General features: G+C 37.0%; 2 protein-coding genes across 8 annotated transcripts in view; one reads left to right on the top strand and one right to left on the bottom strand.

The window, feature by feature from the left end:
* The window catches only part of TMA16 (translation machinery associated 16 homolog), a 74,416-nt gene that overhangs the window by 13,507 nt on the left and 36,867 nt on the right, over nt 1-24,042 (top strand). For 2 of the 3 annotated variants that reach the window (XM_027068407.2, XM_015063698.3), the window contains exons 2-6: nt 77-189; nt 6,359-6,396; nt 7,568-7,652; nt 8,812-8,960; nt 11,915-11,957. In XM_027068407.2, the coding sequence (XP_026924208.1) occupies nt 77-189; nt 6,359-6,396; nt 7,568-7,652; nt 8,812-8,960; nt 11,915-11,957 (428 nt within the window). Of the gene's footprint in view, nt 1-76; nt 190-6,358; nt 6,397-7,567; nt 7,653-8,811; nt 8,961-11,914; nt 11,958-13,150; nt 14,368-24,042 lie in introns of those variants that run through there. The other variant, XM_015063697.3, reaches the window with a different exon arrangement.
* The window catches only part of MARCHF1 (membrane associated ring-CH-type finger 1), an 853,816-nt gene continuing 849,334 nt past the window's right edge, over nt 19,561-24,042 (bottom strand). For all 5 annotated transcript variants that reach the window (XM_053216753.1, XM_053216752.1, XM_053216751.1 and 2 more), the window contains one exon: nt 19,561-23,867. In XM_053216753.1, the coding sequence (XP_053072728.1) occupies nt 23,569-23,867 (299 nt within the window). In that variant the 3' untranslated portion in view covers nt 19,561-23,568. The remainder of the gene's footprint in view (nt 23,868-24,042) is intronic.

Here is a 24,042-nt window from a genome sequence, read left to right as displayed (position 1 = left end):
CTTTCAAAAAAATTTTTTTTGGACAGAAATCACTTATATATCTGACTATGTATGTAATATGTTTCCTACATTGTAGCCTAAAGCCCTAAAGGGAAAACTTGTAGGACGGGAAAAAAAGGTCATCCATCCATATAGTAGAAAAGCAGCTCAAATTACAAGAGAAGCCCATAAACAAGAAAAAAAGGAAAAGTAAGTATCTTTTTATCATTTATATTATGCATTGGTGTAAAGCTCATTTATACTTTTATCTTTCATCAATATTCCCTTGTTCTTTCTTTAATAGATGTTAAGTATGTTCTATGCACTGAAAAAACAGATTTGTTGTTATTTTCTTACTGAGACTGGGCTTATTTTTCTTGAGAATACTCCTTGGATTCTTGCAAGCCTTTGTTTAATTTTCATACTTCTGAAAAAGTTGATTTCAATAAGTTTTGTTAGTATTCTCTGCTTTTATGGAAAAGTAGATTTTCATAGGTCCGTATGCCATTTTGGAAGTTGGTTTGTATTCTTGATGTGAGCAATTCATAGGAAAATTTTCTTCTTAGGAATACAGAATGCATATGTAATGCCCTTTCTTTTCCATTTCCTTTCCCTTAGTCTCCCTTCTCTCATTAGCAGCCTACATTTTATAATTTGCCAATTCGCCCCTACCCTCCATCTTTGGCCTGTAAGCATCCCCAGGAACTGCTGTAGAAACAAATAAATAATTTAAAATGAAGTTACAAACACAAAAGTCATCATTTTGGCTATTTTTAAATGGCCTTACCATTTTAATAAATGGTAGATACATTTCCATACTAGCTGATAGAAGCCAGCATGTTCATTGTTATGTATTAATTCCTTACCCAAGACCTAAAGGCATATTTAGTAAAAGTTAACTGTTCACAGTGATTTGGCTAGAAGTTTTCTGGAAGAGAATAGACAAGTGCTGTGATAGTATAATCAAATTTTTCTTTTTCTTTTCATAAAGGTTATTAAAGTATTAATAATTAATAATTAATAATTAATAATTAATAATTAATTTCATAAAGGTTATTAAAGTTATTAAAGTACTGCTTTAAAACAGTACTTTTCAAACTTAAAGTATTTATATGTCACTTTCATGAATTTTGCTGTGTCTTTTGACATAATTACCACTTTTGTGATTTTGCAGTCCTTTTACCATCTATTCTAGTATTTCACAAACTTAAGTGAACATGAGATACCCCCGTAGGGCATATTAAAATGGTTTGTTCCCACCCCCGGAATTTTATGTCAGAAGGTCTGGGGCAGTGCCAGGATTTTACATTTCTAACAAGCTTCCAGGTAATGTTGATGCTATTGCTGCTGGTTCAGGACTACACTATGAGAACCACTAACCTATAGTATTATTAACTTAATATTCTTTTGGAACCTTTTTTCCTTACATTTTTTTTTTTTTTTCCTTCAAGGAGACATTTGATCTGTATTAAAACCAAGTAGATACTGTTGCCTTCCCTGTATGGTCTGAGCCTGAGGCATGCTTGCTTTATCCTTGGTGGAAAGATTTGGCAAAGTTTGTAAGACTTGTAAAATAAACTAATATTGAACTAAGTTTTCTTTTTTCTTTTTTTTAGTTTTCTTTGTAATGTAATTAGGATCAAAAGACAATGAGGAAAAAAAGTAGCTTGCTTAAAGATGATTTAATTCTGTGTCCATAAGAAACTTAAAAATCAGCTTATGTAGTACCGATGGTATACATGCAATATTTTAGCAAGTACTGCTTTAGAATTTGGCTAAGTTCTTCAGTTCACTGAAGTGAGCTTAGTGAGCCTAGAATCTTTGTATGTTTTCAGTTGTATTCAGGATTTTATGCATTGATTTATAGAATCAACATAAAAGAATTATAGAAGGCTAAAACTGAACAACATGCTACTTGCTATATAACTTATTCTATCCAAGGAGGTTCCATTATTGGCCAAAGCTCCGTTTTTATAGCACAGAGTTGAAAGGTAATACTAAATTTTTTCTGCTTGGACAGCGTTCTAAACAGGTTTTTCTCATTTATTTTAAAGAAGTCACCATTGTAACCATTAATGGCTCCAGAAGCAAACAAATGTACAGTTTTATTAGTGTCTAATGTATTTTATGAAACAAGCTTACTCCTGTCATAGATGTCCGTTTTTTTCGAGTAGCAGCATCATTGACCATGAGTTATATTTAATTTAAATGGCATGATCACAAATATTATCCGAAAATACTGCTGATCTACCTGTACTAGAGTAGTACGTCCAGCAAGACAGAAAGGCTGAGTTGTATATTTTGGAGAGATGGTTGGTGAAAGATACTCAGACTCTTGGGACAAACTGTATGCAAGATGATAGAAAAGGTACCAGTAAGACTTAACTTAAAGTGCAGGTGCCCGTGGCTTCTGAGTAATGAATAACAGTTATCAAATACTGCTTTAAATACTTTTTGCTGCATGAGAAATTATATGCCATTTTAGCAGCTTAAAACAGTTTCTCGGTCAAGAATTCCAGTGTCACTTAACTGAATGCTTCTGACTCAGTCTCTCACAAGGCTACAGTCAAAATGTTGACTGGGGCTACATTCATCCCAGAGCTTCATAGGGAGACGTTTTGCTTCCAAGCTTACTCCCGTGGCTGTTGACAGATCTCAAGTCATGCATGGCTGCCTATTGGCCGGAAGCATCAGTTCCTTGCCACATGAGCCTCTCCACGGGCTACTCACAGCATGGTAGCTTGGTTCCAACAGAGAAAAGGCTCTGAGATAGAACAAGAGAGGGTGGCCAGGATGGAAGTCAGTCAGAGTGACATCCATTGTGCTATTTTATTTGTTAGAAGTCACTAGGTCTAGCCATCCACACTGAAGGACGTGAATATCAAGACACAAGAATCAGTGGGGACCATTTTAGATACTATCACCTTTTGTTAACTATCTGCCTACTAAGATATTTGGTTTTCTGAGGAACAAAGGCAGCTACAGTTCCAGTCTCTGTACTTTTATACAGAACTGAGGATTCTTTGTACTGCTTCCTAAGGTTTCTTTTTAGAGAGAATGACAAGTGAGGGGACGATCAGGGAGGATATCTGTTATGTTGCATTGCCTTTGACTAGTGGTAGAAGGATAGAAAACCAGACCAAGTTGGTCACCTTGACTTTTATTGATAGACTCTGATTACTTAAAGATACTATAGGAGTGAATAGCAACAGCTGAGAGCTCAAACATGTTCTTCTTCAGTATTTGAATGCTCTGATTTAAGACTGTTTACAATATTGCTTCTGTTTGTATTAAAAGAAACTAGTATGGTTTGCAGACTAGTACATTGCAAATGATGCACAATTACGGACAGCAAATGGCTATTCTGTGTCATGATTTTAGCTTTATTTTATGATTCTGAGCTTAGCGATATTTTGTTGGTGTATACTGTCATGTCTTTTCCTGCAGAGTAACCAGCAAAGAACTCTACATACCAAAAGAAAATGACTTAGTATGGAAAATTAACAGAGAAACTAAGCCTAATAAGTAAAAATCTAGGAAACAACTACTTTTGAGAATTAATCTCAAATCTCTCCACTTTTCTGTATCCCAACCGATACCACTCTAGTTCAGGCCTCCATTTAGTTCGTTCAGAATTATTGCAACCTGACTTCTTTTTAAAACAAATGTTTTTAATGTTTATTTATTTCTGAGACAGAGAGAGACAGAACATGAGTGGGGGAGGGGCAGAGAGCGAGGTAGACACAGAATCTGAAGCAGGCTTCAGGCTCTGAGCTGTCAGCACAGAGCCTGATGCGGGGCTCAAACTTCCAAACCCTGAGATCATGACCTGAGCCGAAGTCGGTCACTCAACCAACTGAGCCACCCAGGCGCTCAGCACCCTGACTTCTAACTAGATTCTTTCCTCTAGGCTTATTTGAAAGGAATGAATTTTTCTCTTTTCTTGTTATGAAGTATTATTATTTTTCTGTTTACAATTTTTTTAATGTTTATTTTTGAGAGAAAGAGAGAGACAGAGATACAGTGTGAGTGGGGGAGGGGCAGAGAGAGGGAGACACAGAATCTGAAGCAGGCTCCAGGCCCTAAGCTGTCAGCACAGAGCCCAATGTGGGGTTTGAACTCATGAACTGCAAGATCATGACCTGAGCCGAAGTTGAGGTGCTTAACTGACTGGTCAACTAGATGCCCCTGAAGTATTCTTTATTTTTTAAAATCAACTTTGAAGTATAAATAACATTCAGTAAAATAGCCATATCTTCATTGTACAGATTTGAGTTTTTGACAGTACATTGGTGTAATCACCATGATTAGTGTATATGCATTTTCATTCTTCCAGAGGATTCCCTTGTGTATTGCTCAGCCCATCCTCACCCTGTACCCTAGACTTGGGGAACCATTGATTTGCTCTTTATTTTGATGAGTGAGATTTGTCTTTCCTATTGTTTCATATAAATGAAATGATTGTAATTTTTTGTGCCAGCTTCTGTTTATCAAATTTTCCCATGTAATTTCATATATTGTCTTTCTTTTTTATTACTGAGTAGTATTCCATTGTTTGGAAATGCAGTTTGTTTATTCATTCACCTTTTGGTGTTTATTTGGATTATTTACAGTACTGGGCTATTATCAGGTTCTGCAAAGTACGGGTCCAGCGATCTGTTTTTATTAAAAAGTTTTATTGGAAAACAGCTATGCCCATTCCTTTTGTATTATTTGTGGCTGCTTTCAGGCTAAAATGGCAGAAATAAGTAGTTGTGACAGAAACTGACCACATGGCTCACAGAGCCTAACCTGTTATTCTCTGGCCATTTAAGAAAAAATTTGCCAGCCTCTGATATTATAAATAAAGCTGCCATGAACATTCATGTACAGTGTTTGGGCATTTGTTTTCATTTTTCTTTCAGTTCCTAGAACTGGAATTTCTGGATCATGTGGTGAACGTATGTTAAAGTATATAAGAAATTAAGTTTATATGAAATAAGTTATAAGAACTACTGGTCATATTATAGGTATCACGTTTAAGTGTGTAAGAAATTGCTTTTTCCAAAGTGATAGTATTTTATATTTTCACCACCAGTGTGTAAGTTACATTCTCTCCATATCTTCTTACACATGTTGTATTATCAATTTTTTAAAAATATTTTAACCATTCTGGTAGTTGTATAATAGTATCCCAGTATGATTTAATTTTGTACGTATTGATGACTAGATGATATTAAGTATCTTTTTATGTGATTGTTGGTTATTTGTCTTTGATTTGATTAAAAATCTGTTAAAATCTTTGGCCCTCTTTGGTATTGGGTTGTCTTCCTTTGTTAGTTTTTTGTATTATGTATATTTTAATCTGTTCTGTGCCTAAAGTTTTTTTTAATCTTTATTTATTTATTTTGAGAGAGAGAGAGAGAATACGTGAGTGGGGGAGGGTCAGAGAGAGAGCTGGAGCTGGGAAGGGGCAGAGAGAGAGAGAGAGAGAGAGAGAGCGTGCCTGTGTGCGCATGCACACGAGTGAGGGAGAGAGAATCCCAAGCAGGCTCCACACTGTCAGCACAGAGCCTGGCATGGGGGTTCAAACTCAGGTACTGTGAGATCATGACCTGAGCTGCAATCAAGAATTAGATGCTCAACCTACTGAGCCACCCAGGTGCCCTTGTACTTAAATTTTTTTTTTTTTTTTTTTGAAAAAAGGCTTCATTTTATTTCTACAATTTTCTCATTGTTTAAAGTGGGAGGATAAATCCGGTCTGCTTTGTTAGGGCAGGGACAGTAGTTTTTTGTTCATTGCTGTATCTCTGGTGGGCAGCACAAAATGTGGCAAAAACTAGTTATCCAAAGGTCTCCTCTGAATGAATTAGTATTTAGAATACCAACAATCGTGGGATCACGTATTACCCATACTGTTTTCTGCGAATAGATGAGTTCTTTGTTATAATTCTTTGCAAATTATGAAAAGTAAACATTCTGATTTATTCTTGTTGAAGTTTAAAAGGTGACAGTAAGGCATTTTAGCCTTGGTGCCTGCATTCCATCTTCTAGAAGGTATTCATTATTACTCTTTTGTGCACAAGTATTATCCACCTGAACATTCGTAATCCAATCAAGCCTTTTTTTGTGTGTTTTCAAAGGTGATTTGTTCTATAGGTGTCCTTTGGTCGTTAGTCCTTGAAGAGCTAAAGAAAAGTTTCTAGTAACGTTGTGTTCCAGCAATTTAAAAGAAAAGCATGATGTTCAGTGTTTTCGCACTATCAGAATTAATTTCATATGTATCAAAGAATGATCTCTGAATTAAGGTTCTGTGGGCAGTTTTTTTGTTTGTTTTTGACAGATTTTTAAAACTGCTTTGGAAATTTTCTAACACATTATGCACCTTTTTTTCCCCAAGATTGAAGAATGAAAAGGCATTGCGTCTCAACCTTATTGGTAAGTAGATTTACTTATTTGACACTCTGGCTGGAGGATAGTGAAATTCTGCTATATGCCTATTTTTTTGATTCTTCTAGGCAAATACTATTTTTATCTAAGTGAATTTTTTTTACCAGATTTAATTAAAACCCAACAAAGTAAAATCAATCATTAGCTCTTAGAAAGCGTTAATAATATCTACTCAGTTTTTTCAGAAACTATTTAGTTTATGTTTACCTACCTATATCTATCTATCTCTGAAGTTTAATTCTACTCCCTAATGATTAGAATTAGGAAGGATTATGGCCTAAGTATTTTGGAAACAGCAGCTTATATTTAATGATGTGGATACTGATGTGGATATGCGCATCCTCAGTCTGTATCGCAGTGTCATAATCTTTTTTTTTTTGGTCATATTTATTGTTAGTAAATTTTTACTTATTAGCCTGACTTAAAAATAGTGACCCTTAGGCTTTATTTGAACACTTCTCTCCAATGCTTTCTCAGTTAATAGAATAGTATTTCTAAGTAGGTCATCCGTATCTGGGGTAGGGTCATTTCTTGAGCTGTAATTTTGAGAAATCTAACTGAATATGACCCTGATCGTCAGATTTAGGGTGAGGTTTGTTAGCTCGTTGATAATGTTGGTCACTCTTTGCACAGTGTCTGGCAGCTCTTGTATGGTTAATATATTTACTGACTTTGAGGCCCTGGACAGGTTACTTATTCTCATCTGTGAGTAGGGATAATAATGTACTGATCCTCCTAGGATTGTAAAGCTCTTGACATAGAGCCTGATGCTTATTAAATGTTCAGCAACGACCATCTTCACCATTAATCTAATCAGGTTTGTTTCATTATTTTAGAAAAGTTCTGTCCTTTGCTTTTGAAATACTTAGAACTTCATGTTCTGTTATTCTTTTAAAAAAAGAATTTTTCATTCTTACTGGACAAGAAATACACAGAAAAGCATCTCTTCCACCCCTGTCTCTTCCCCAAATTAAAATGTGACAATCTGATTTCTGACAGACTGGTTTAATTAGCTTTGAGCCCACACAAGCCTTTGTATTTAACATTGAAATAAATTTTGATACTATTTTAAACACAGTGATGTTGAAAATTATAATGAATACTCATTGCATAAGTGATAACTTACGGTGTTGAATGATCTTGGTACCTGTTGTTACAGGTGAAAAACTCCAGTGGTTTCAAAGTCATCTTGATCCCCAAAAAGCAGGATATTCAAAGAAAGATGCTTGTGAATTAATTGAAAGGTAAACACTGGGCATGTTATGAGCAAAAGGTCAGAAAAGAGGGACTTGTTCAACCTGGTTCTTCAAGAGACAGAGTTCTATTCGGGATTTATAGAGGAGTAAACGGACTTTGTTATCTGAAAGGCTTTAAGATTCACACCCTGGCTTAGCCACTCTAGTAGGTTTGTAACCTTTCTGAGCGTGGGTGTGTTAGTTAACCCACCCAGTTAGTTCTTGGGGGTCAGGAAAGGCTTCCTAATGGAAATATTGTCTAAACTGACACCTGAAGAGTAAGAGTTAGCAGGTTGAGGTAAATTAGCTGAAGAGCCTTTAGGCAGAGAGAATCACAGGTAAGAGCGACATATGTAGTGATCTGCCAGACATTTGTTAACAGGTTCAAAGAGGGCATTGTGACAAGTACAGCTAATTAAGGACCTCAAGTATCATTGTAAGTTTGGACTTTATCGAAGGACATTGGGAGCCACAGGAAGCTTTTTACAGCAGGCACCTGAGATGGTCATATTTAAACTTTAGAAATATCACAGTAGTGAGAATGAGGATGGATAGCCTGAAGGGGCATGGTTTTGGCCAGGACACTGTTGAGAGGCTCATGAAGCAATCCAGGCAAGAGATGATGGTGGTCTCTGCATCATTAGTAGCAGTATGGTGAAGAGAAATGAAGACTCTGGAGAAATTAAAGAAGGTAGAAAGTCTCGCTCTTTAGTGAAAACTTAGATGTGGCATAAAAGGGAGAGAGTAGCATCAAGGAGGACACGTACATTGTTCACTTGGCCAACTGGGTGGATGGCTATACTGTTTCCTGAGGTAGAGAGCCAGAGATGGAACAGGTTTGGTGGGGGATGAGGGGGACTGGGGTGAACATAAGTTCACTTTTGATGTGTTAAGCCTCCATGGGACATCCAAATGGAGATGTCCAGGAGGTGGTTGAATATGAGGATCTGGAGTTTAGCAGATACTTGGAATAGCAGGCAGTGATTTGGTTGCTGAAATTTCAGAAATGGTTGGGTTATCCAGGAAAGGTCTGAAGTCTGAGGACTCGAGGAACTCAGAAGAATACAAAAATTTCAAGGATGGGTGAAGCCTGGGGTTTATATTTTAAATGAAGTAATGTCAGCCAAATGTACAGACTTGTAATTCAGGTTGCTTTCTCATTTCTCAGGTATTTGAATCGATTCAGCAGTGAACTAGAGCAGATTGAATTACATAACAGCATTAAAGACAGGCAGGGAAGGCGGCACTGTTCCCGGGAGACAGTCATCAAGCAGACAATGGAGCGTGAGCGGCAGCAGTATGAAGGATATGGTCTTGGTGTGTTTTCTGTGATTTTATTTTTTTCTCTCTAAAATACATAGCCATATCAGATTTGTAATTCATTTCAAATGCTTAATTTTAAAAATTCTGTTTATTTAGTTTGTTTTGAATTTCTTCCTCTGATTTCCTTTCTTTTGTGAGTATATCAGGCAATTTTTTACTTCATTTTTTCCCTTACATTCTCAAAACTGTCACTTGTGACAGTGACATCGTATCTTTCTACTGTGACAATAAAGCTTTCCTCTCCCTCTGGCACATACCTAATTTGCTTTATTGTGGAGTTATTACTTGCCCGTCTCCAACTACATCTGTGTTCCTTTAGAGTGGGTGCTGTGCCCTCTCCGTCTTTGTAATTCTTACAGGACCAACCTTTATGGGTTGTAGTCATACTTGAAAAACTGTAAAATCAAACATTCATTCATTCATTGTGGCATTTCTGTGTTACTAGTTTACTAACATTTTCAGAAGAAAAGCACTTAAGTGAGGGTACTTAAGGCTTGCAAGGCCCACAAACGGTGATGACACAGAGGCAACATGGCCTGCAGATGGCATTTGATTGACTTATTAATTGCCATTGTAGAAAAAACCTGGTGATTGCACATGAAAAATGTAGATTTCTGGCTTCTTTTTAAAAAATGCAAATGGCCTGGCAGCATAATCCACTATAGTGGAGTAACAGCTGTCCCTTTTAGATTTGATCATATATTCTTAAGTTTGCCATGGTCCTGTACACATTCCTTCATTCACATTCCATTCCTAGCCATGTTATGATTGCATTTATGGTACATGGATTTACTTAAAAAGCATAGTATGAACGAAATAATAGCAAATTAAATTTTTAAATTTTGGTAATAATAACACTGAAACATGGGACCCTAAAGGAAGTATCTTGTGGATAACTGTTGTGTTGGTCCCAGCCTATTGATAGTGGTGCTGTCTGCTAGACATGCCTGAAGCATCCACCTGGGCGCCTGGTACTTGTGGTGAGCCCCCGTGGGCATTTCCCCAACCAGAGCCAGTGTTGTGGTAGGACCAGGTTTTGTGGTTCTTATTAGGATTGCATGTTGCACCTCAGTAACAACCATCAGGGGACTTTGGGAAAAAAAAGATTACTCACAAGTCCTAGGGGGTCCACAGCACAACCCAGGACATACAGGGAGAACAAAGGTAGAGAGAGGGAGTGTGGACCTGGGGCTCTACCTTTATTAGGACCTAAGGTGAGGTGCCAAGGGTTTCACAGGTTCATTCTGTATTGCCAAATTAGAAACATAGCAGTGGGAGTTAGGGCGTGAGAAGGGAAAAGTGGGGTCACTCAAGTGTTTGGTTACCAGGGCTTTCTGAAAGGGAACTTTCACGGATGGGGGCGGCCTGGTTTCTCGTCTAGTTGTTTTGCTGTAGCTGTGTCATACAGCTGGCAAGACTTTTATTTGAGAAGGGTGTCTGTGATACGGATGTCTAGACAATCAAAAGCTTAACGTCAGGCACCTACACTATAGTAATGCTAGAAACCCTGAAGTATTTGGTAGTTCCTCTTCATCATCTGTAAGAAGTGCATTCCTAACTGAAAAAATAACAGAAAATAGTTTTAGAACTAGATAGATCTGATTTAAACCCTTACAGCTTACTATTAAACAGGACAAGTTATTTAAATCCTCCCCTCCTGCGGCTTTGTTTTCTTCAGTTTAAACATTGCAATAAATAGCATACTTACTTCCACAGGTTGTTTAAAAGTTACATAAAGTTTCATTTATCAAAGTACCTGACACAGGAAGTTGAGGGAGAGCTTCAACTACTCCCTTTCATGGAGTTGTCACCATCAGACTATAAAATTTGTTTATGTTTGTAGCCTCCATTTTTCCTCATGTTCCATTTTCTTTGTAACCCACTTTAATTAGCTGTCGTTTCCACTCAACTAACAGTACTGGCAAATAGTTGCTATACTGGGCATTGATTCTCAGTCAACTTTTCTGCATCATTTGATACATATGATCAATCATTTCATTTTCTTGTCACACGTTTCATTTGGTAAAGAAGACCCTTTCCTACTTGTCTTTCTAGGTCACTGGCCGAGACTTTAGTGTCCTAAATTGACTCCTCTTCACAAACTAAATATTGGCCAAGGTCTCTATTTTGGGGGCCTCTTCTTTTTATCTGTCTATACCAATTCCTAATGGATTTCATTCCGTCTCGGTTTGAGATACTGTCTACATGCCCATAATTTCAAAATTTGTATCTGTCAGTGCTAACTTGTCCCTAGAACTCCAGATTTGCATTATCAAAGATGGGTTTCTTAAAATCTCTACTTGAATGTCTTATAGGCATCTCAGACCTGACCTATTCCAAAGCAAAGTGCAGCTTTTCTCCCAAAACTTTCTTCTCCCACATGATCTTTATTTCCGGCAGCGGCATCAGTTGTTCAGGTCGGAAGCCCATGCATAGTCACTTTTACGCTCCGTCCATATCCTCAGCAAAATACATTTTGCGTCTGATAAATTTTACTGCTACTGTCACCACCTCCCTAGTTCGAGCCACCATCGTTTCAGCTGTACCATTGTAACGGCCTCCCAGCTGGTCTCTGTGCCACTGCTCTTTCCTTCTAAAGTCTGTTCACCATGTAGCCAGCCCATTAATTAACAGGACGTGGCCAAGGTCAACATGTATTGGTGATTGAGTCAGCCCAAAAACTCAGATCCGGTGTTGTTTCAGGCGTGCCACAGTGCTGCTTCCCGTATCAGGGAGTGCGTCTGGTGAATAAGTCACCTTCTTAAACTAAGCCCTTTATACTTCCAAAACTTACTTTTCATATAGCATTACAGCAGTGCTTTGAAATTTTGTTTTGCTTTGGATGTTTTCACTGTCACTTTTGTATGTGAGATAATAAACAAGGAAACTGTAAAGTGTTGTAATTTAAAGAACATTGATTAATGGATGTAAATTATTTTCTTTCCTAGAGATTCCAGACATTGTAAATGCAGGTAATCTGAAAACTTTTAGGTAAGTCTGACTCTTTTTATTACTCCTTGAAGCTGCATGTAAAATACACGAGACATAAACTTTCTTCCCTTATGAACCTAGAACTTTGACCTTAGCTCTAATGAGCTAAAAAAAAAAAAACAAAAAAAAACTCAAGGGTTTCTTTTAACTTTTTCTGTTTTATCAAAGTAAGGCTTTTCCTAACTTGTGTTTCTTTGAAACACCTGATGTACACCGAAATGATAGTGACATGGTGCTTTTATTTATTTTTAAAAGAAAATTCAGATACCTTAATATAATACCTAAAAGAACTTGTTCTCACTATTCTTCCCCAGTTCATACTTTTTAAAAGATAACCTAACAGCAACAGACTTGATGGCTCAGTTCTTTCAGAAAGGATGGTTATTGGGAAGTGATCCCAGAGAAAAAGTTAAGTCATCAAGAACTAGTTAGTCTGGTAGTTGAAAGATTGAGTTTTCTAGTGTAACAATAACATGTTTTTCGTTTCTGAAAATTACTGTGATTTACCACCATGTGTGAAAAGAAAAATCTTTTCTGACTGCATTTTGGAAATTTGCCAGGTATGATCTAGGTCCTACTTTTTATTTATTTATTAAAAACTTTTTTCATTTTTATTTATTTTTGAGAGAAAGAGAGACAAAATGTGAGCAGGGGAGGGACAGAGAGTGAGAGGGAGACACAGAATCCAAAACAGGCTCCAGGCTCTGAGCTGTCAGCACAGAGCCCCACGTGGGTCTGGAACTCGTGAGCTGTGAGATCATGACTTGAACTGAAGTCGGACGCAACTGACTGAGCCACCCAGGTGTCTTAGTTCCTACCTTTTAGATTCTTGAAACCATATGGCCAGACTGAAGATTCAGGTTAGGGAGAATAAAAGAATGGAACAGAGCCTCCTTCTAACTTCTGCCTAATATTTTCCTGAATTGCATTTTGGAAGTTTTGGATATGTGGGAATCTGTGTGCAGTTATAGCTATTGTAGGTTAATGAGAAGATGCAAGAAATATGGACAAAGCAGACCTCAGTTCTTGGGACTCTTTTTTTTCCTAATGCATTTATGTTGTTTGTTTCTAGTGCATTTGAATCTACTATACATTCATAAACTTTGTTCTACTGCTTTTAGAGTTTTAAATACATTGACTGTTTCCCCATCTCACACCCCAGCAACCCTCTGTGTGTACTCTCTTTTGTTTAGGGAGTGGGATTTGGATCTGAAGAAATTGCCAACCATTAAAATGAGAAAAATTTGTGCTAATGATGCAGTTCCCAAGAAGTGCAAGAAGAAAACTATTATAACCGTAGACAAAGATTTAGGGGAATTGGAACTAAAAGATGAATCCAGTGACTCAGATGAGGAAATGACTGCAGTGGCCTAATTGTCCTTTATTTCAGTTGAAAGTAAATAAATGGAAAGCGTAGTTATATTTGAACTGATTATGGTAAATAACTGTCTACATACAAGAATTTGCCATGTAGCTTATCATCTTTCATGATGAAACTCCCATTTGCAGTTTCAAAAAGTGTTACGATTTTCACTTAAAAATAAGTGTTACTTTCCATTTACCTTAAGTTGCTAAAATAGATATAGTGAAATAAAATAAAAGTACAATCTAAGATCCATTTAACATGATTTTCCTGGGCATAGGGAGTGATCTGAATAAGGAAAAAAAATGTTTTAATTTTTTTCATGTTCACCTTGGATCACCTAATCTCAGATTGTGGGGTATGTACAGCAATGTGTTTTCTGAAAGGGTTCCGTGCATACTTCTTGAATAGTGGTGATAACAAAATTGTCTTTCAGTAATAGTGTTTCACTAATCTTCCTCTTAAATTAAATCTATTTTCTTTCCTTGTAAGATAGGGAAAATGTGATATAGGATAAATACACACTGATGGATTGTACATTATTTTTATTATCTTTGAGCCAGAGTTTAATGGTAAAGAAAAAAATGGTGACTATTTTCATGTTAGTCTCCCACACTGTAATTTGTTATCTTTTAACAAATAAGATAAGTGGTTGCAGGTTAACTCTTTTTGTTTGTATATTTCCTGCATGAAGGCTGATAGGTTTTATCTGTGGAAACAAAGATCAGAGCATCAGTTATTGCGATTGTGTTATTTATTCTTCTAAGTGATACACTGAATGACATATAATATAACTCAGTATTTCAAATATGAAAAACATGAATGTTAGAATGTTGTTCTTTATAGGACTTGTTAAATGCAGTTATCTTTTAGGCTGTTTTCTAAGGGATACAATGCAAGTGTCTTTGAGTATTTTCATGAAAATAAATGTAAAAGGATGCTATAAGAGGTTTACTAGACATTAACTAAGTCTTGTTAACAACTTATTTAAAATATTACAGCTTTTTTTACTATTGACAATTAAAAAAATATATTTCCATAATTTCACTTCTTAAAGTTCCAATTATTTCATTTTCAGTGTTTCAGTGTTTCAACTGATGCTGATTTGCTTTCTTTAGTAATCTTTGTAAGAGTATGGTTTTATGGTTAGAGAAGTTCCTGTCTCTTTAGTCACTGGAAAGTGTCCTTTTTTTGGGGGGGGGGGTTCATTTTTGTTTCAAAATGGCTATAAACACTGAATCTTTTTTTTTCTTTCAATATATGAAGTTTATTGTCAAATTGGTTTCCATACAACACCCAGTGCTCATCCCAAAAGGTGCCCTCCTCAATACCCATCACCCACCCTCCCCTCCTTCCCACCCCCCATCAACCCTCACTTTGTTCTCAGTTTTTTTTTTCAATATATGAAATTTATTTTCAGATTGGTTTCCATACAACACCCAGTGCTCATCCCAAAAGCTGCCCTCCTCAATACCCATCACCCACCCTCCCCTCCCTCCCACCCCCCATCAACCCTCAGTTCTCAGTTTTTAAGAGTCTCTTATGCTTTGGCTCTCTCCCACTCTAACCTGTTTTGTTTTTTTTTTTTTTCCTTCCCCTCCCCCATGGGTTTCTGTTAAGTTTCTCAGGATCCACATAAGAGTGAAAACATATGGTATCTGTCTTTCTCTGTATGGCTTATTTCACTTAGCATAATGCTCTCCAGTTCCATCCATGTTGCTACAAAGGGCCATATTTCATTCTTTCTCATTGGCACATAGTACTCCATTGTGTATATAAACCACAATTTCTTTATCCATTCATCAGTTGATGGACATTTAGGCTCTTTGCATAATTTGGCTATTGTTGAAAGTGCTGCTATAAACATTGGGGTACAAGTGCCCCTATGCATCAGCACTCCTGTATCCCTTGGGTAAATTCCTAGCAGTGCTATTGCTGGGTCATAGGGTAGGTCTATTTTTAATTTTTTGAGGAACCTCCACACTGTTTTCCAGAGTGGCTGCACCAATTTGCATTCCCACCAACAGTGCAAGAGGGTTCCCGTTTCTCCACATCCTCGCCAGCATCTATAGTCTCCTGATTTGTTCATTTTGGCCACTCTGACTGGTGTGAGGTGATATCTGAGTGTGGTTTTGATTTGTAGTGAATCTTTTTTTAAATTATTTTTTGATGCAAAAAGGTGATTTTATTAAAGCACAGGACAGGACTGGTGGGCAGAAAGAGCTGCCAAAACTGAATCTTAAAGAGAAGAGAAACTGTTTTATCTGGTCTGATATTTAAAAAGTCTTACTATTCTGTTAGATAAATAACTTATGAAAATGGCAGATTGTGCTCTCCCTTAAACATTTGTTCCTGGTTTTCCCTATACCATCAAAGCAAAAAATAGAACAAGCACCCTGGTTGGAACTAGAATAGGTAGGTATTTGTTGAATGGAAGAATTTACTTTATCATTTAGGATAGTAATTATAATTCATAATTTTATTATATATCATTATAAATAATTACCTGTTACTCCTGGCTGGACCAAAGTAGCCTAAGAGAAAATTTGTTGTTACAGTATTGCTTTTAAGTGATATCCCTAATCATTATCTATAGAACATGTTTTTTTCCTGCAGGGATAACTTGTGCTGCCTTATGTAGTCTCCTTCCTTTCAGTCAGTAGATTGTCTTTGCAAGATGGCTTCTGCAGTCCATGGCCTTGGAAGAGAACTCACTGGCAGTTCTTTGTAAACCAGGGGTGGTGAATTTTTTTTTTTTTTTGTAAAGACCCAGATCGTAAATATTTTAGGTGTTGCAGCCCAAATGCAGTTTCTTTTTGCATATCTCTCTCTGTGTGTGTGTATGTTTTACTACCCTTAAAAAGGTAAAGCTCATTCTTAGTTGTGGCCATACACAAAATAGGCTGGATTTTTCCTGCTTGCCATAGTTTGTCAACAACAAGCGGAACTTCCACGGATATGAGCTAATGGTACATCTCTAAGCTCAGAGCCGTCAACTCTGACAGTGGTCTCTTTCCAGATATCCTAGTCACTTCTTTTCCTCACCGACATAGGTGTCTCCTTAGGACTCTGTCACCTCAAATAGGAGCTTTTACTATTCTTCTGTCCCTGTGTTTCAGGAGCAGGAGATTAGACAGGTGTCCTCTTTGCTCTATTGCCACTGCCACTTCTCTGTTCTTTGAAGTTCTATCACTGTCACCCTTTCCTTATTATCTCACCTCCCAGAAGAACCTTCTCATTCATTGAAGACTTTACTTGGCTCAGTTTTCTCCCTTATTTTAATCATTTCAGTGAATCCAGGACCTTGTGGATAACAAATCTAAAATTGTGACCCTTTTCTCCACTCCATTCAGACACTTCTCAGTGGCCACACCCAGATACTTACTAGCTCCTGAAACTCCCATAAAATTCCACTATTCTGTGCTCCATTCACTATCTCCTATCCCCCTCCACTGCTGAAGTTCTGTACTTTGACCTCATTCTTTCATTGTGCACCACCTGTCTCCTGTTTTCAGATTCTTTTATGTTTTGTTTAGATTCGGGTTTTAGAGTTGCCTCCTGTCACATGCTCGCCATCCCTCTGCCCCTGACTGCATAGTATTCGTCTTTCAAAACTCAGAGGAGCACACCAGGTTATCTGTCTCCTTTGTACCTGTTGTTCCCAAGTAGCTCAGCATTTGTGGAGAGTATCAGGTTTTTCCATTCATGTTTGTACATCTCAAGTGGGTTCTCAATACTGCTTAGCAGTTTTACTGTGTACCTGTAATAAGTTCATTTTTCCAACGTTTAGATAATTTTCACTACTTTAAAAAAATTTTTTTTGATGTTTGTTTATTTCTGAGAGAGAGAGAGAGCCCAAGCAGGAGAGAGGCATTGAGAGAGGGAGACACAGAATCCGAAGTAGGCTCTAGGCTCTGAGCTGTCAGCACAGAGCCCGACACGGGGCTCCAAACCCACGAACCATGAGATCATAACCAGCCGAAGTTAGACACTTAGCCGACTGAGCCACCCAGGCGCCCCTCACTACTTTTTCATGTTCTATCTTAGCTTTAATATTTGCCTCCTCAACCAACTTTCAGTTTATATACATCGTTGAGACAATGAAACTGCTCTCCCCTTTACGTCTCCCTCCCCTTCGTTCCCTTTCCATTTTATGGATGTAGCAGCTTTTCTCCTTTCAATGGCAAATACTCCTATTTGTGTCCTGGATCCCAATCCCTGTTCTCTCATCAGGAACCTTGAATCTCTCCCAAGTTTTTCACCTAATTTCTGAAAACTGCTTGTAAATCATCTTTGATTCTTCACTTTCTCTCTTCCATACCCTCCCAATTAAATTTAATTAGTCGGTATTTGTAGTTCTGTTTTCAGAAAGTCAAATCAGTCCATGTCAGGCCATCTCCACTCTTTGCCCTTACCTGTCACTTCCTCACTGGCCTTCATGCCACCATTCTTGTTCTTCATAATCCATTCTTTGGAGTTGCTGATGAATTTTTGAAAATGTACACTACAATATGCTACTCCTTTGTTCATCTTGTTATAGTATCATTCTGTCATTTCTTAATGGTATGTTTATTTGATGGGTATAATTTTGTTTCTAAACACTTATTTTTTCAGAACAGTTTTAAGTTCACATCAAAATTGAGGGGAAGGTAAAGAGATTATCCGCTCTGTCCCCACACATGCACACCTTCCCCCATTATCGACACCCCCTACCAGAGTGCTATATTTGTTACAACTGCTGAACCTACATTGACATCCATTATATTTGGGGTGAAATTCACATGACCTACCATGGCCAAAGAGGCCTGAAATAATTTGATTCCTAACTGCTTCTCCAACCTTTACTTGTTTCCACTTGCCCTTGGCTTATTGTACTGCAGGTACACAGACAGCTTCTGTCTATTCCTAGAATGGCCAAACTGTTTTCTATTGTGGAACAACTCTGCTGGCACCCTGAAGACCTTGTGTTTATCCATTTAGGCCAGGCTAGGTTCAGGCTAACCTGAGCCATGATGGCCCATGATCTTCCTGGAACACAAGGATTTGGGGCATGTGAGGAACTATCATGGGCCACTTCATGTATGCCTCCCTGTCTCCCAGAGAAGACGTGAGACAGTTGTCCTTGCCTCCAGATTTTGATGAAGTATGAGACTTTCCATTTTGAGTCCCTTTAGGGCATAGCTGCAGGCCACAAAGTTGCTTAGCTACAACATGGAATTAGTATCTCAGCAACAAGGTGCCCCACCCCTTCTGTTGCATTATAGTGTCCTCTTTCATGTCTCATGCCCCCTCTTTTTGTGTCTTTTCTTGGGACAGGACTCATGGGGCTACTGGTGGTTTGTCTTTCTTCTGCTATCACTGTAAATAATAAACTTTGTGACCCTAACAAGGGCTTGCTGTTTCTACGGTAGCTGAATCTTGCTTGACAACCACTCGGGACTTTGGTTATTGTTCCCATTGCCTGCATTGCCCTTTCCCTGAGTTCCAAGTATTTCTTCCCATTCTCTTGCTTCCTTTGGTATCTCTATCACATCTCCCAGTTTTAGGATCATTAGCTGAACACACAGTGACAATGACTTATGATCCAGGAATATTTGTTGTAATTCAGGAGGTGTGAGAAAACTGTAAGTTTGGATATCCAATGAGGCAGAATGAGCACATACAATTAGTCTACCAGAATGACCTGGAGGTGGCCTTGGGCTAGGCAGTGGGTTTACCCTGAATTCAGGTTTAGAAGTTGGAGCTTTGGAGAGAGACATTTTCTTCTCTTACCAGCAAACATCATAGATTAGAAATTGATTCCACAGTCTTTCTCCTATTATTTAGTATGTTTGAAATTATCTAAATTTACTATTTTATTATGTCTGAGTAGACAAATGCTGTTAAATTCTTTGGTATATCCAAGCCTTATTTATGAGACAGTCCTTTCTTTACATTATGATTTTTCCTCTAGGGTTTTGCTGTTTTGTTTTTTTGTTTGTTTTTTTAACAGGTTTTGAAAATCTGTTTAGATTATTTCTATTGGTTTTCCCCTGTTAATGCACCTCTTTATTCCCTTCTGTAATGTCAGGGTGAATCTGCCTGTGTTGGCTTTAAAGTAACTATGAATCTATTCAGAAGCTGCTTAAACATCCAGACTGTTATAAAATCTTAAGAACTCAAGATTTTTTGAATGTTGCAGATACAGACCTGCAGAAATCCTGGTAAATTAGGCAAAGAGTACAGAAACCACAACAAAAATTTAGGTCACTTGTTTAATATACAAATCTTTCTTTCACAGATAATTATTTTCTTTTCCTTAATTCATCTCAGTACACATTATTCACAAAACAGTAAGTTGTTAATGCAAGAGAATTAGGTAAAACCAAAAAAGTACAAACGCTCAATCTCAAAAATTGCACACAGTTAAAATAATTTTTCCTCGTTTGTTTTAAATGTGATATCCAATTTCAAAATGGGCTTCAGATTTGGAGGAAACATTGCAGCCCAAAATAACAGCACTTCCTTTCAGCTGTATTGATATGTAAAATAGCACCTTTGGGCTGACTTAAGAAAAAAAAGGTTTTTATCTTTCTTAATTAAAGTGTAAGTCTTTCACAATTATTATATAACAACTACAATAATGAATAATAAGTTTAAAGAGCTCTACTTTGTTCCGAAATATTCATTGGCAAGGTAAGGAAAGGTAAACTGTCAGTCAAATGGAATAATCTTCCCCACCACACCCCCTTGGCAATTACAGTCTCTTAATGATGTCATTGCTCTAATGAGCTAATTTTCCAGCCAAACAATACATGTTTTAGGGGTACCCAGGGACCTTTTGCAAAACAAAATAAACGAGGCTATCTCTGGGGCAATAATCACATGTAATAGCAGCTCAGAGTGAGATTCAAGCCGGGGATATTTTAAAACACTTCTTCAATATACACCTATCTTCAGTGTCTCCACTGCTATATCCCAGGTTGATGGGATCATTTTTGTTTGGATTTTTTTTCATTTTTGTTTTACTTGTGTTTGTTCTCAAGCTTAATTGCCTTTTGGACTTCACTCTTTAAAAAAATAACTGGAATTTCATTCCTTTACAATTCAATCTTTGATACAATGAAAGTGAGAGTTCTTTTAAAAATTAACAGCGTAAATGTCTGTAGTTTATGGTATTGATACTACCAAATGCATGATTATAAAAAGCCAAGATTTTTAACAGAATTGTGTTGCCATTCTTCAATTTCAGTCCATTGTTTCAATTCCATTTTTTTACATGAGCAGGAAAACATGCTTCAAAAAAACTGTCAGCCTGGAGAGTAGTTTTTGAAGGGTATATCCAGTCCACAACAGTATTGTCACAAAGCCAAATCCTTTCACTGAAAGGGCAGTTGCCACACAAAATATGAAAGGAAATCAACATTAGGTTTTAAATGCATGTAATTATTTCAGATTGTTTGAACTATAAACAGCCATTATAGGAAAACTTTGTAAAAGATTTAAATTCGGGAGTTCAGGGTTTATATATGAAGTTCAGAAGAGTAATAGAATAAAAAGCTGACTGTTAACCTTCTAGGGAGCTATATGTATTATTATATTCTCATTACAAGAAAGTCAAGGCTTTTGTAAGTTAATTTTGAGAATTTAGGTATGATCTTAAAACACTATGTCGTATTTTCTTGTTAAGACAGTAATGCTGATCTTTTCATTCTAGAAATATTTTCTTAGTGTTAGGTGTGACCCTTAATAAACAAGGCCTATTAGCCAGTCCTTTCCCATTGAGAAATGAGCTATGCATTTACCAATCTTTAGATTTGTACAGAATTTAAATAGTATTTTTGGTGGTAATTAAAGTAAATAATCATTTTCCTTCCAGAGCAGACAAAAGAGATAACATTTCATTGCTTGCTGGTGACAGATTCCCTCCCACTTCCTCCCCCACCCCCCCAGGGAATATATGTAAACAACTTGTTCCCATTGCTAAGCTCCTGGAGAAATGGATTAGTAAAAAGCTTAGGGCAATTAACAGAAAAATTGAATCAAGGTTAATCTATTGGGTGATATGCCATGGTTAAATCACCCAAAGCTTCTATTCATGAGTATTTATCTTAAAACTTTAAAATAGAAATTTAAGAGGAAGTTAATACAAATTTTAGTCTGTTTAAAGTTCATTAATTTTTTATTACACCACTTTTGCCCTTATTTGTGCAGAAATTTTGGTACACTTTCGTTAACTTCAACTGGGTCTTCCCTGTGCCTTTATTCCATACCCTCCGTAACAAGTTTTAAGAAAGATGTTTTAAACCTTTTGTTTCCTGACTGACCAAAAACCTTACCACTTTTCTCATGTACATACATGAAATCACACACACACACCACACACACACACACACACACGACATTGTTTACCTTTTCTTTATTTCTAGGAATTGGGACTATTTGGACTAAGTGTCAGCCACTACTAATATTCATATCTTTCTCCTCATTAAAAGGTTATTTCCTTTTCCTTTCTTATATGATAATCCGTGAAGAACAAGCACACTGATAATTACAAAGTGCATCGATGTGATACCCAGGTTTGTGCAATGCGATACCCATGCTTTGGTCCTTATGGCCATCACAGTTGCCTTTTCACAATAATAAATATGACAGCTAACAAAAATAAATCACCTTTTAAAATGTAGAACCTCTTTCTTTGACAGGTCACTACATCTATAATCATTAATCTAGCTCACTGCAGAATCTATCATCCATGCTTCAGTTTTACATGAATATGCAAGGAGCACGATAATCAGCTGCACATCAAACCTCAACAACTCAGTTTATTACTTATCACAAAATCTATTCAGTATCTTTACTTCCCAGCTGAGCAGGGAAATGCTGTCAGCTTTTTCAAACAGAGTCTAAATGCTTAGTCATAACTACTCCTCTGTCAAGTTGATACCACATGTGGATTAAAAAAAAAAAAAACTTACACATTTGACCTAAGAAAAATATTTAATTTCTGTTTCCCTATCATCTGTGCTTCATAGTAGCAAACAAGCTAATTTCAGAACTTTGTCACAGATCATTTCATCCTTCCCTTTTTTTTTTTGTTTTTTTTTTTACCTTTTAGAGAAATGGTAAGTTCACCTAACTCAGGATGTTTAATTTGATGAATGTAAGTGGTTAATAAAACTGTAATATTTGAGAGACTTTGAATAAAAGAATGAATTGAGCTGTTGTTTTTAAATATTCAACTGTTTGATGAAGCAGAGGTCCTGCCTCTAATTTTAGGGCTGTGCTATCCAGTACAGTTAATTCAAATGAAGATATGTTGTAAAGACAAAATACATACTGGATTTTGAAGACTTGATTCGTAAGAAAAAGATGTAAAATATCTCAATTTTAATACTGATGACATGTTGAAATGATATATAGTGTTAAATATAAACATTTCATTTAGTTTTACTTCTCTAATGGGGCTGCTAGAAAGTTTAAAATGTATGCATATGACATGTCCTGCGTTTGTGGCTCACGTTATATATCTGTTGGACAACACTGTCTTAAGAGGGACGAGATAAAATATAGAGCCTGATAGTTGATTTCAACTTCTGTAGGTATTTAACAGTGCTAATTATACCCAAAAACCTCTGAAAATCTTTTGCTCATGACTTAAACATAATTCTAAGTATTGATCTCTTCAAATGTGTATTGCACCTATTTTAAAAACATGCATCTGTTAAAACAACTGGACTCCACTATAGCCATAAAAATCTGTTAGCCGTCCAAAGTATAAATATCAAAATATGCATCCTCCAAGTTTGCTTCTGATATGATGTAAGGATAATGTAGACAATTTCAAGCTTAAAACCAAGTATGTTTCTTATTTCTGGATGAGAGAGTTAACATTACAAGGCCTTAGAAGAAATACACATCGCAATTCAAGTCTGTATTCTTAAACTTTGTCCTGCTATCGTGAAGATGCATGTGTCCATGTTGTCTTTCGTCATTGCCTGAAAGCATCCCTCGCTCCATTGGTTCTTAATTGTCTTAGAAATCACCTCTAGCAAATTTTTCACATTTCTGTATCACACTTTGGACTGCTTCATGGGATCCTGGTCATCGGTGCCTTTTGGTCCTTTCCTTTTTTGAGCAAAGTAAGGAAGAATGAGTCAGTAGGAGAAAGAAGATAAAGGAGTGAATAATTCAGGATCACTTCTGTCATTTGTAGTGGCTAAGGGCTAGAAAGATACCCTTCAGTGAAGAAACTCCCAACTGTTTGTGTCACACCGGGATGACCTCAGGGGGGCCTCCCTCTGCAGATGGCAGTGAATTTGTACCCGTTTGTGATACAGGCACCACCACAGCATCTTTGATGTCCGTGTTTATGTTACACGAGAAATTCTTCTCCTGCTTTTTGGCAGTGTCTGGGCAATTTTGCACAAAGATCACACGGTTGTAGGCCTTCAGCCTGCGCCATAACTGAACGTAGACTTTACACTGTACGTACATGAAGACAAGACCTCCCGTGAAGCCAATGGCCACCACAACCAGTTTTGTCCAAAATGGCCATTCAAGAACACCTTTGAAATAAAAAAGAGAATGTTACCACCAAGTTGTTATCAATGGACTTGGTAATTTTTTTTTCTATGACTCCTTCAAAAGACCATGCCTGCCTACTAAATTTTGTGGATAAGAAATATATTGTTAACAGGCAGTAAAATTCTAACCAGAATTGCTTAATTGCTTTCAACTCTT

This window comes from Acinonyx jubatus, chromosome B1 (genome assembly GCF_027475565.1).
Source record: "Acinonyx jubatus isolate Ajub_Pintada_27869175 chromosome B1, VMU_Ajub_asm_v1.0, whole genome shotgun sequence".
In the NCBI taxonomy this organism is placed as follows: Eukaryota; Metazoa; Chordata; class Mammalia; order Carnivora; family Felidae; genus Acinonyx; species Acinonyx jubatus.
Note: the sequence above shows the minus strand (reverse complement) of the source record. Positions and strands in the feature narration are given on the sequence as shown.